This window comes from Podarcis bocagei, assembly GCF_964188305.1.
Source record: "Podarcis bocagei genome assembly, chromosome: 2".
NCBI lineage: Eukaryota > Metazoa > Chordata > Lepidosauria > Squamata > Lacertidae > Podarcis > Podarcis bocagei.
The window spans coordinates 62,801,270-62,814,369 of record NC_138126.1 but is presented as its reverse complement, the minus strand read 5'-3'; the positions used below and the strand labels follow the sequence as shown (position 1 = coordinate 62,814,369).

The 13,100-nt window shown below is 47.8% G+C and overlaps 2 protein-coding genes across 3 annotated transcripts in view; one reads left to right on the top strand and one right to left on the bottom strand.

Moving 5' to 3' along the window:
- LOC308579962 (G protein-coupled receptor kinase 6) overlaps window positions 1–969 on the bottom strand; it is a 32,717-nt gene extending 31,748 nt beyond the window's left edge. For both annotated transcript variants that reach the window (XM_081181051.1, XM_081181052.1), the window contains exon 1: window positions 821–969. In XM_081181051.1, the coding sequence (XP_081037177.1) occupies window positions 821–872 (52 nt within the window). In that variant the 5' untranslated portion in view covers window positions 873–969. The remainder of the gene's footprint in view (window positions 1–820) is intronic.
- Window positions 970–8,366: 7,397 nt separating this feature from the next.
- Window positions 8,367–10,831, top strand: LOC308580054 (lysophosphatidic acid receptor 6-like). Its single transcript, XM_081181183.1, has 2 exons — window positions 8,367–8,798; window positions 9,673–10,831. The coding sequence occupies exons 1-2, from the start codon at window positions 8,781–8,783 to the stop codon at window positions 10,699–10,701; spliced, it is 1,047 nt and encodes a 348-aa protein (XP_081037309.1). The 5' UTR covers window positions 8,367–8,780; the 3' UTR covers window positions 10,702–10,831.
- Window positions 10,832–13,100: the final 2,269 nt, after the last annotated feature.

Here is a 13,100-nt window from a genome sequence, read left to right as displayed (position 1 = left end):
GCATGCCTCTGACTCTACTAGCATCCAGAATCCTGAAGACTTCCAAATCTTGTCAATTTATCAGCTCCTCTCAGTCTAGGGAGGTGAGATCGCAGTCCCATATTTGGGCGAGTGCTTCTTATGAGCGTTTTTGGAGAAGAGTGCAAACTTTCACTGATCTCTACATCGGTTCCGGGGAACAAGAACAGTTCAAAGCCTTTATCAAGAGGAAGCTGCCAGATAAAAGCAACGAGCCGTGTCTGCAGAAAGCATCATTCGGCCACAACCCACGTCACTACGTTCCTCGGTCTTTTGTGAGGCCTCTATAAGCATGTGCTGGCTGGTCCTTAACTCCAAAGCTCCGCAGTTTTTCTACTTTCGGATATACACCCACCCCCCACCAGCACACAGGGAGGGAGGAAAGAGGGGTGGGGTGGCGGGGGTAGGAAGAAGAAGGAGAAAGAGCTGGCGGGCCGGGTCATAACACGCAACGCCGCCTCTCCGCCTCCCTCCCGCGCCTTTGACAGCGGCCACCCATCCCCACCCCACCGCTGCCGGGCACTCAACGCCGGGCTCCGAAGGGCTCTCTTTCAGCAAGGGGAGCGCGCTTCTCGCCTCGCCCAGCCCGCGAACCTCTCTCGCTGCCTCAGGCGCCGCCGCTCCACGCGCAGCTCCGCGGCTCGTGCGAAAGGGGTGACCCCAAGCAGGAGGGGAGATGCCCGGGCCGGGAGGGCGCCGCCATGCCCTCGCTCGCCCAACGGCGCCGGGGGCTTCCTGGGCTCCTTCTTCCCTCAGTTTCCCTCACGCGCTCGCCCCCTGCGACCCCAGGCCGGCTCCTCACCCTCTCGCGCCTTGAGCAGCACCGTATTGGCCACGATATTCTCGAGCTCCATCGGGGCCCGCCCGCGGCGCCTCAGCCGTTCCTGCTGCTGCCGCCGCCGTCACCTCTTACCACTCAGGCTCGGATCTCCCCCTTCCCACCCCTCGCTCCGCCCGCTGGGTCCGGCACCTCAGCAACCTCCAACGCCTACCTCCAGCATAGCCCCGCCCACTGCCTGCAGGCCCCGGCCAATCCCCGCTCCAGCACGGCCCTCATCGGCTCCCGGTTGGCCGGGCGGGCCCTCCTCCGCCTCCTCTCTGCCCTTCTTTTTCATTGGAGGGACAGGAGGGGCGGGCCGGGAGCGCGGAGACCCTCCCTCGCGGGGCGATTGGCTCCAACTGCCTTTTTGGGGGTGGGGTGTGGCGCGGGGGCGGGGGGAGTCTTGAAAAAGGAGCGGCCAATCGGGTCGCTTGCAGGGGGGAATTGGACGGGCTAGAGTGGGGCGCTCGGCTCCACGCGCTCGCCCGCCCTCCCTCGGCTGTAAGCGTTGCCCGTGCAAATGTGTGATTGGGCGAGAAGTTGCTCGTTAGTTATGGTGGGAGGTGCCACGGGCACTTTCGGTGGGCGTGAAGTCCTACATGTGGTGCGCGTGCAGAGTGCAGAGGAACAAGGATGGGCTCCTTTGGGTTGCTGTTAGGAATAAGGTTGCAGGTGAAACGTATAGGTAGGCCAGGAACGGCCCGATGCTTTATACGTTCCTTGGAAGTAAAAGCCCCATTGAATCCAGTGGGAATTACTTAAACCAGAATGGATGTGCATTTAAGTCTTCCAAAGAGAAGGAATGGAAAATCTCCCAAAGGGAAGGAATGGAAAAACTATCTCCCACACCTCCTTGAACTCTAAACCAATCTTCATTAACTAGTCCTCATTATAGCTAGGCATTAGCATTCTCACAGGGCAGGCTATTTAATTTAATTATTTAGATAATACTTCACCATGCCATCATAGTAAAACAGAATACATTAACAAAAAATAAAAAGTAAAGTAAAAGAGATCCGATTCGAATCCCCACGGCGGGGTGCGCTCCCGTTGCTCGGTCCCAGCGCCTGCCAACCTAGCAGTTCGAAAGCACATCAAAGTGCAAGTAGATAAATAGGGACCGCTTACTGGCGGGAAGGTAAACGGCGTTTCCGTGTGCGGCTCTGGCTCGCCAGATGCAGCTTTGTCACGCTCGCCACGTGACCCGGAAGTGTCTCTGGACAGCGCTGGCCCCCTGGCCTCTTAAGTGAGATGGGCGCACAACCCTAGAGTCTGTCAAGACTGGCCCATACGGGCAGGGGTACCTTTACCTTTAAAAGAGATCCAGTGTGGTATAGTGGGTAGAGTGTCAAACAAGAACCTGGGAGATCAGTGTTCAAATCCCTACGCAGCCATGAACTTGGGTGAAGTTGGGCCAGTGGCTGCCTCTCAACCTACCTCTCAGAGTTTTTGTGAACAGACTTCACAACCCTCCTGAAGGACTGCCCATTATTTTTTGCCCAGTCCCAGAACTCCAGCCAATTGCCACACTAATGCTGTGCCCACTCCACTCTTCAAAAAGGAGGCCCAGAGGGCATAGCTTTTGTTGGATCAACTTCTTATTTTGTGCTTAGCCATGTATTTATGCCTCTTATATACTTGCTGCACTGTGTAACCTTGCCCATGAACAGTTCTGAATTATGCATTAAAACCTTTGGCAGAAACCAATATGGGAACTCTTCATCCAGCAGTGAGGGCTAGGACACATTCTGGGGTTCAGTTGACTTAAGGAGGCTGCAGTCCTGCACCTGCTTACCTGGGAGTAAACCCTATTGAATTCAGTGAGCTTTCGTTCTGAGTTGTCTGTGAATTGTAGGGACAGCTAACAGTTTGTTTAGCATGTGGATGAAGGAAGTGTTAGTGTGGAATGCTAATACATAAATCGCCTACAGGTGAACACTTTCTGACTTGACATATATAATGGCAAGAGATGAGGATGTCAGAAATCCTGTGGGTAAAAATTCAGGAATTGGAGAAGCTTTCACTAAATGAGAGTCCCCTGAAATCAGCCCTGAGTGCTCAGTGGAAGGACAGATCGTGAAGCTGAGGCTCCAATACTTTGGCCACCTCATGAGAAGAGAAGACTCCCTGGAAAAGACCTTGATGTTGGGAAAGATGGAGGGCACAAGACGAAGGGGACGACAGAGGACGAGATGGTTGGACAGTGTTCTAGAAGCTACCAGCATGAGTTTGACCAAACTGTGGGAGGCAGTGGAAGACAGAAGTGCCTGGCGTGCTCAAGTCCATGGGGTCACGAAGAGTTGGACACAACTAAACGACTAAACAACAACAAAAAGGAAGAATCAGGGCATGATGAAAAGGTGAAGGAAAGGAAGAATGATCACAGATGGTTGAATGATGTGGATAGAGACATAAGGAGTTCTGGGATTCCATTGACCTTGCATTGAACAGACCTTTCAGCATGAGGGCTGATTAATACATTGATTTTGACAGATGAAAAACATTTTACATATGCAAAAATGTAATGTGTGTGTACAAGAAATACAAGTACATAAGTAGGAAACTGGGTCTCCACCTGGTTATCCAGGAGCAATCTCAGAACGAGAAGTACCCTCAAGATAAAAAGGGGAAATGTAACACACACAAAAACTACAACCCCACATCAAGAGCAGGCAAGTCTATTCTAATCCCACATCATTAACTTCTCTGTTGTATTCAACTGAATTCAGTGGGACATATTTTAAGTAGGCAGTTGCCACAGACGTTTTGGGAAATAATGGGCTCGCACCACAATGTGAATTTACCCAATGCATAATGCAGAAATATGTTACTAGGCAAGCTCCTTTGTCCCTGAAAAGGGTGTTCTGATCATAATTTAATCAGCATGTGACGAGTTTTATGTGCCTGCGCAATCTGTATTGCCAGGACTAGTTGCTCAATAAGGCAGTTGCTGTGCTGGTGATTGGCACAGGTTCCTTGATGACTGAAACCGACTTGAACTTCTTTAAAATGCGTATGTAATTTGCAAAACAATACTTTGGCTTCTGAGTTCTGGACTTGAGCAATTGTTATGCCCCAAAGGGCAGGGCATGCATCATGTAAATGTTACATTTACAAAAGCAAATCACAAGTCCAATTGTTGTGGAAACAGACCTCTGAGTCTTACCATTTGGATGAGAGGGGAAACTTGCCTAATTAACAATAAATCTACCAACGTTGCTTTTTTTTTTTTAAAGCAAGACAAACAGATAAAAAGGTTTGCATTCCAATTGGTATAGGTGACATGCAACCAAGTGCGGGATCATACAATCAAACTGTAGAGTTGGAAGGAATCCCAGAGAGTCATCTAGTCCAATCCCCTGCAATGCAGGAATCTCAACTAGATCATACATGACAGATGGTCATCCAATCTCTGCTTTAAAACCTCCAAGGAAGGAGAGTCCACCACCTGTAGTGGGAATCTGTTCCACGGCTCTTACTATCAGAAAGTTATTTCTGGTGTTTAGTGTAATCTCCTTTCTTGTAACTTGAATCCATTGGTTCAGGTCCTAGCCTCCGGAGCAGGAATAAACAGGACAGCCCTTGAGATGTTTGAGGATGGCTATCATATGACCTCTTAGTCTCCTCTCTACCAGGCTAAACATACATAGAGCAAGCTGACAAATTTCAAAATCTTGCATCATAGAATGATAAAGAGTTAGAAGGGCCTTTGTAAAGTAGACCTTTAGTCTCTATCTCTGATTGAGGTAGAAAATCATGCTAGAGCATCTTTGTCCAGCTCCTGCTTAAAGACCTCCAAGTGAAGAAGAGCCCTCACCCCTCTAGGTAATCGAGCCCGCTATTAAACCCCTCATTATCATCAATATGTGTCTCCTAATGTTCAGCTGAAATCTACCTTCTTGTAACTTAAGCCAATTAGATCTAGTCAATTCCTTCTGGAACAGGAGAGAACAAGACTTTGCCCTCCTGTATGTGGCAGCCCTTTGGGTATTTGAAGAGTGCTAGCATGTCCTCCCTACGCTTGCTCTTCTCCATACCAAATTCTTTCAACCTCCTCTCAAAGGACTTGTTTTCCATATTCCTCACCATCTCCATTACCCTCCTCTGAACCTGTTCCAATTTGTCTACACTACAGTATCCTTCTTCGTAGGATTAAAGAGCAATTATTACACTCCATGACTTGGAACCATGGATCTATCAATTCAGCCTAAAAGCACATTAGCCATTTTTGCAGCTGCATCCCTCTGCTGACTCGTGTTCAGTTAGTGATTGACTGCAGCTCCGAGATCATTGCCACAATTGCACACTTGTGTTGCCACAATTGCACACTTGTGTTCCACTGTTGGGGGGGGGGGATTTACACAGCGCCAAAGCTGTGTGTGCTCATTCTCAGTCCTTGGATTTTCTGACTTAAGTGCACCTTGCAGGTGAAGGTGGGGCTGAAAGGTGGGGCTTACCACATCATCAATCTGCAGTACGGTCTGGTATTTTTGTTATTGCCATATTGCAATTGGAGTGTGCCAGGAGTTCCTTGCAACAGCTGTGCACCATAGCCATCAATTTATTCTAGTCACAGCCCACCCACAGCACAGATCTCAAGGTATTTCCCATCTTCAGGTCAAATCAGGTATCCCACCCATATAACTCCTGTGCTTCTGGAAACCCGCCTTGCCTATAAGTTCTGGCTCCACTTCTGGTTGGAAAGAGAACTTGTGGAGAAGTGCAGCAAAGGAATGGTGTCACAGCAACCACTTCTCAGTGGCACCCACTGTCCATAAGGCTGGTGACACTGCTGCCAATCATGTCTCTGCCGCCTGTGGATCCACTGCATCCTCATGCCTACGGACATGTAGCAAGTACCAGCAGCCAATCATGGCACAAGTGCCAGCGCAAGTGGAATGGAAGGGGGCTTTGCACAATTGCCTAGGAAACATGTTTCTTTCCCTGCCCTCACTGCAACACTCGAGCATCAGCACACGAATACACACAAACCAATATGCAGGCTGATTTGGAGCTCTTGGAGAAAGAGAAAGAGATTTCCCCAAGCATTCTCAGGCTACACTTGTAATTAGAATCATAGAATTCTAGGATGGTAGAGTTGGAAGAGATCCTGAGGATCATGTTGTCTACACTACAGTATCCTTCTTCGTAGGATTAAAGAGCAATTATTACACTCCATGACTTGGAACTGTGCAGTGCAGGAAATGGATGAGTCAATTGTCCTTTGAATTGATCCATCACTACTAGGATTGGACCACACATTTGTTTCCTCTCATTTGGCCATAATTCTCTGCAAAAACCTGTCCAGTAAATTCACTGGACAGTTAAGCAAAGCACTGAACTCCATGTCTGAGCCCTGGCCATGAGATGCAACTTAGGGCTTATCCACACTTACCTTGCTTAGCATTTCTAGGCACATATCCAGGCTTTCTGGGTCAGTATCACTTATTCTCCCTTTTCCCCATGAAAACCTGCTCTTTACCACTGAATCAGAACAAATGGCAATCTGCAGAAAACTCAAATTGCCATTTGCTCAAATACAATGGTAAAGATTGGGTTTTCCATGGCAAAAAAGAGAGAAAAAAGTGTGGCCACACACTGGGAAAGTGCAGACCTGTGCCTGGAAAGCACAGGGCAAAAAGGACATGTGGATAAGCCATAAGCATAAATATGGGACATGGCTGTTGTTAGCAGGCCACACGTGGGAAGTGGTTTTGCTACCTGCATCTGCTTTATACTGGGTGAATTGGTACACATACCTATATTCCCACTTATAATTGCATAAAGCCTTAACAGTAGGCTTGGTCTCATATCTCCAGATGAATCTAGATGTGATAATGGAGATGTGTGAATGACTCTCCATATTTTAAAACTGCATATGTTGGATCTGGATTCAGGACAGTGGTGTGGGGTTAACTCTTTTTTCAATGAAAATCAGACCTCTAGGTCTGCTATTTGCCCCCAGTTTAGGGAGGGGGGGTGTACAAATATGTTTTTCCTGCTCAAGTAAACAGCAACTTTAGGAGGATCATTTATCTTCTTTGGGGGCAGGGAGCACAATAGTGCAATGGGAAAGGGCTAAGCATACCAGCACCACTGTTGTAATCTGGGTTCTCTCAATCACAGCTGCTACTTGCACAATGTTTTTAAAGTAAGGTTATCAGACATCCCTGTTTCCCGGGGACAGTCCCCGGATTTACAAATCAGTCCCCATACAAAATCTACTGAAGTTGAAAAGTGTCCCTGGATTCATTGAAAAAAATCTGGTAACCTTATTTTAAAGACTGAGACGCACCCAAGTATCTGCATGGTCACGCCTTGTAGAGTCATGAACTTCAGAGAATGAGACTTCCCAGGGATAAAAGTCAATGAACTATGGCGTTGTTTCATGCTCTGGCATAGCCAGAGCAGCAGGTGGCACTGCAGGAAAGCAAAAAAGGCTGCTCCAAGTGGTTGGCATATCCTTTTCTTGGAACGCCAGAGCCTCCTGCCTGCTCTATGTTTAGTTCCCATGTATGCAGCTGGGATCAGCTGTTTGCTAACTATATGCTCAGCATTATTGGTCATGGCTTATCAGAGGCCTTGCAGAAAGGCTGATGTGGCAGGAACAGGAAGTATTTCCTTTTCAGACAAAGGTTCCTCTTGAGAGATAAATACATTTTTTTACAGAGGTGCTGGCAAAAGGGAAGATGATATGTGATTATTTTAATTCTTAAACAAAAGGCATCACTGAACCAGGAGTACAGGGTGAGGCAAGGCAATATGATGGAGTATATTATACTACTAGGGAAACCAAAACGATGTTACAGTGCTGAACCCAAACTATATTTCTCTCTAGCATGGGTGTTGTTAAGAGGGTGGAGCAGGAAGCAAAAAGGGACTTTTTGCCTTGGACTCACATTCCTCCTCCTTGAGAGATTCTCACGTTGATTATACATTCCGGTGTCTGATCTGAGGGCTGGAGAAAATGTGGGCCAGCCAGGAAAGGGGTGAAGAGGCCATGCTCTTGCTTACGGAAGTGCTTGTCACACAGATGGCATGCTAGGGTCTGGGCAGAGCACTCTGGGAAGTGGTGCTTTTCCAGGGACTTGTCTAGCAGGACTTGTCACTTGGCTTCAACGTAGCCAGAAGTCACACGCCCAAGCCATGTGTACAAGCATGGTTTTATAAGAACAGAATTCAAAAGAAGAGCTAACCACCAGGGCAGGCCCACCCATGAGGCAATGTGAGGTGATTGTTTCGGGCGGCAGGATCCACTGGGGCAGCAAATACCCATGTTGATATTTCTTTCCCCCTTGTTCCTGATGTAGATCTTCCCACACCCCTTCTTCCCTGGCAGGGAGAAGGGGAGCCATTTTGGGTGCCACTTCAGGTGCCAAAATGTCTTGGGCCAGCCTTGCTAACCACACAATTTTTCCTCAGCAAGCCCACCCGCAACTGGCCAGCACAGGAACCCATGCATATACTGTCACTTTGATAAAAAAAGCAACCAATAAATTGAATTTATAAATAAAACAAACAAAATGCAAACATTGCACTAGTATCTTGCACACTGCTCAGTCTTGTGGATATTCTTTCTGATCTAATTTGCTGAATCCAGAAGATCAGAGGCCTTACTCTGTGTAAATATGGGTGAAGCTGAGTGTGAACATTAGAATGAACTCTAAAAAATGAAGGTCCAAGGCTCCAAGCTGAGTCTTAAGACCGCAGAGGCAACAGCATGCAAAGGCTAGACCAGGAGCATATTGCCACCCCTGACGTCATGAGCCTCATAACCATGGGCACCCAAAATAAAATTTAATTCTTAAACTGCGCAAGTCTAGGCCAAGAACAGGAAAAAAGGACAGGCTGATAGGGGCACCCACACTTTCCTTCCTGAGCAATTTCAACTGCATCTCTCTCAAGTCCCACAGAACCACCAGAGGAGCAGGCATGTATCTGGATGTCTGACACACAGAAGGTATGAATGACATAGATTTCTGGGGCTAGCCATATTTGGGTTTTTGGTGTTCTGAACAGCAAATAACAGGACCGGTCCTACCATTAGGCAGAGTGAGTAAGTGTTTTGGGTGGCAAATACTGGGAGGGAGTAGGGGGCACCCTACATTTGTTTCTCCTCAGCCTCCTGATCATACCCTTCTGTTGGAGCTGTGTTTGCCATTTGGTCTGTCCTGAGCCCCCAGAACTAGCCTGTTGCCCTCAGGTACAGTGCAGGATACTAACCCATTGCCCATACTGAAATACCGTAATATTTAATCACTAGTCCAGCTGACTTCCAAACATGGAATGTGGGGTGTATATTCTTGGCCTTTGCTCCAGGCAGCAAAATGTATTGAGACAGAGTTCCTGGGGCTGATGAGCAGCATGGGAGCAATAGCACCAGCAAAAAAGATTCCCTAGCACTCAGCACAAAGGGATACTGAGCTCTGCAAAGCCCTAAAGGACCTACCCAGAAGTAGGATGTCAAAGGGTTGTGTAGGAAGGAGGGCTGGAATATAGTTTGCAGGATGAGGTGGAAGGCTAAGGATGAGAGCAGCCAGAAGATATCCTTGAGGAGGACACCTAGGTCCCCCAATGGATCAGGTGATTCCCTTTTGAATCCTTGGGATGTGCAGATTCCTTAGAATGTCAGTCACTGAGGGGGTAGTGCTGCACACAGGGGCAAATGGTGCCCTTATTGAATAGCTGATCCCGTCATCTTTCCCTTGGGACAGCACTGCCACATGTCTGAGTGTTCTCCAAGATGTAAGCTTAGGGGCTTCCTGAAAGGGTTCCAAGAATAGCTGACACATGCAGGATTAATCTGACCCATGGATCTTCTCTTCACTTTTCAGATGTGGGCAAATGGCACGTATCCCCTAGGCGAGGCCTTCCCTAACCATTCAGCCTCTTTGCAGTGTGCTGCTGAAGCCCAGTTCCAGCACCTGCTCCTGCCCATCACATACAGCCTGGTTTGCGCCCTGAGCTTGGCCTCCAACACTGTAGCCTTGTGGAGCAGCTGGGCCACCCGGGCCCAGGCACCCCCAATCATGATTTTCACCTACAACCTCATCGTCATCGACCTGCTGTTTGCCCTGTCGCTGCCATTACAGGCTGTGTACCACGCCAGGCACAACGACTGGCCCTTTGGCGAAGGCCTGTGCAAGGCCACCAACGCCCTCTTTCTGGCCAACATGTTCAGCTGCACACTTTTCCTGGCCTGCATTTGCCTGGAGCGCTACTTGGCCGTCATCCACCCCATCCTCTACCTGCGCCTGCGGTGGCCCCTCTACCGTGTGCTGATCTCTATGGCTATCTGGTCCGTGGTAGGGATCGGGCTGCTGACCCTCTTCTCCAAGAGCACCGTGACCCGTCGCTTCCCCAACGGGAACACAGCCTGCATGGAGCACTTCCCAGCTCGTGTCTGGAGCGGAGGCCTGGCCGCCATGGTTTTGGCCTCCTCAGTGCTGGGCTTCTTCCTGCCTTTCCTCACCATCGTCATCTGCTCCGTCGTGATTGCCCGGCGCATCGTGAACCTGAGACGTGGCTCAGCCCAAGGTTCTTTGCTGCGGAGGAACCCGCTGCACACCCTCCTGATGGTGACCACCCTGCTCACCGTCTGCTTCCTGCCCTTCCATGTCATCCACATTCTGCACACACTGGGCCGGATTGGGGTTCTGCCTGCTCCGCAGCTGCTGCGCTTCACTTGCTCAGCCCAGCGGGCTGCCATGGCCCTGGCTAGCATCAACAGTGCTCTTGATCCTCTGGTATACTACTTCAACATGAAGCCTGCCAACTGGAGGCTGCCCTGCTGTGGCGCAAGCAACCAGAACCTCGTGGATTCAGGCAATCTTGCGGTAGAGGGCCTCAGGAGCATGAGCTAGCTGGAGGTCCTATCTAGGATCCACAGCATTGTCCAACTTCTTGTGGAGTGCTCAACACCAGCACCATCAGATGATATTGCTCATTGCCTTTTGAAGAACATCAACTACTAGAATGGCCTCCTGGTTTGAATAAGGCAAAAGGATAGAATAATCTTAATGACAAGACACCCTAAGCTGGTTGGGGTTGTTTTTTTTTTGGGGGGGGGTTCAGTGGCAGATGGTATGCCTGTAATTTGGATGTGGCTGTTCCAAGCCAAGTTATGGGGGAATGAGTTAGAATATTAGCAGAGTTCAAAGACTGAATCAGGTTTGTAGCCAGAGAGACAATCCAAAGGCAATGGAAGCAGGAACAGCTCTAGAAAGAAGTGCAAGCAGACTGGGAGCCCAGACAGCGGTGTGATTTGGGAAGCAACACAGAAGTGTGCTTGTTGAAAAGATAAAGGGTAAAAGAGGTGTTTGGCAGGCAGGAATCAGAAATCAGGGGAAATAATAATAATAATAATAATAATAATAATAATAATAATAATAATAATTACTTATACCCTGCCCACTCTGGGCGGCTCCTAACAATATTAAAACATGATAAAACTTCAGACATCAATAACTTCCCTAAACAGGGCTGCCTTCAGATGAAACAGCATGTAATGGAGTTCATCAGGTCCTTGCAAAATTTGTTTGGCTAAGTGGAATAAATTCCTGCTCAAAATCAGGAGGACCTGAGGTAGAAATAGGTAAGCCCTTCTGAGGCTGGTCTGGAAATTATATTGAGGTACAATTTGCTGGATGTCCACTGGGACATGAAGAACCTTAGTGCAAACCTTAATCCCTGGGCACTGCTGTACATATGTGGTACATTCAAAGAAGCTGGGAGCCATAGGAAGTCACTCACCCCATGGTTCCCAGCTTTCCTTGAAACACTGTAAACAAGTAGCAACAGCTTGGCTCTCAGAAACCACTGTGGTATACCTGACCCAAATTGAATTGTCCACCTCTGCAACCTATAGGGTTTGTCCTGACTGTGTTAAATTAGAAAACTTCTAAGTTTTCTCTGTGATTACTGTGAATGGATCTACAGCACTTTGTTTTGCCAAAAGTTACTTACCGTATTTTTATAACACGCACCAGACCATAACACGCACATAGTTTTTAGAGGAGGAAAATCCATAGGCATGCCACCCGTAGGCATTCCCTCCATAACACGCACAGACATTTCCCCTTACTTTCTAGGGGGGAAAAGTGAGTGTTATGGTGCAAAAAAATACGGTAGGCTGTGATCCTGTATTCACTGAAGAGTAAGCCCCATTGAAATTAATAGTCTTAGTTTTTGGTAGACGGTTTTAAGATTGTACCATCGGGGTAGGAATTGGGGATTGAGCAAATGAACCTGATGACTGGATGTTTCTTGAATCAACAGTTCACCTGCAGGTCTGTTATGAGGAGGGGTTGGCAGATTTTGTGTAAGTATGAGAAACAGCAGATTTGAAGCTGGGGTTACAGAGACAGAGGGAGTGGTGGCCTGGCAAACACCAGAAACTCTCTGATGTGGAGGGGGAAACTGCTTCCTTATGTGAGTGCCTGTTTGTCTCCACTTATGCGCCACTTTTGTATTAGTAAATAAAGCAAATATTACAAAGACAATAAAAGATTCCAGTGCTTTCTGCGTGGCTCTGGGGGCTTCTCACTGCTTCGGAAAGTGGGGAGATGATAATGATACCAACAGGAGCCCCAAAGACACACCCCTACTTTGAACCTGCATACTACCACTTCCACTTTTGCATGTGCCCTCTTTACCTCTTCTTGTTTTGCACACAAAATAGTCTGTCTTTTATTCATTCATTCTCACATTTCCATACATAACATCTCAAAGGCTACAGTTCTGAACAGGTATACCTGCAAATCCTGTGTGCAATTAAGATCCTGTGTGCAATTACTGAGAAGTAAATTCCACTGTTAGATAAATACAGAATTACAATTGCTTCAGTAGGCAGAGAAATAATTAAGTGGACCGCCCAGAACCTCAGCAATTTCTAAGTGGCCCATTGGAGGAAGAGAAAAGTATGGGAACCACTGAACAAGAAAAATTAAAGACAATAAACTCCTACACAGCAGTGGAAACATACCATATAATTTAAACTTTTTTTTTATAAAAAAAAGCTTGCATCCCATTCTGTGCAGGCCATGAGGGTGATTCATCCCATGTTTAGTAGCTGTGATGCTCTAAGGAGGTTCCTGCACCCTTGCACGCTCCATGATAGACGGCTATACAATAGATGGTGGTGTCCCTATGTATGTCTACTTAGAAGTAAACCTCAGTGAGTTTAATGGATGGTTCTGTATGCTTTTCTAAGGTTATCTCCAAGCATCCCCTCATCCCCAGGGACTGGGTACTTTCAAAACAA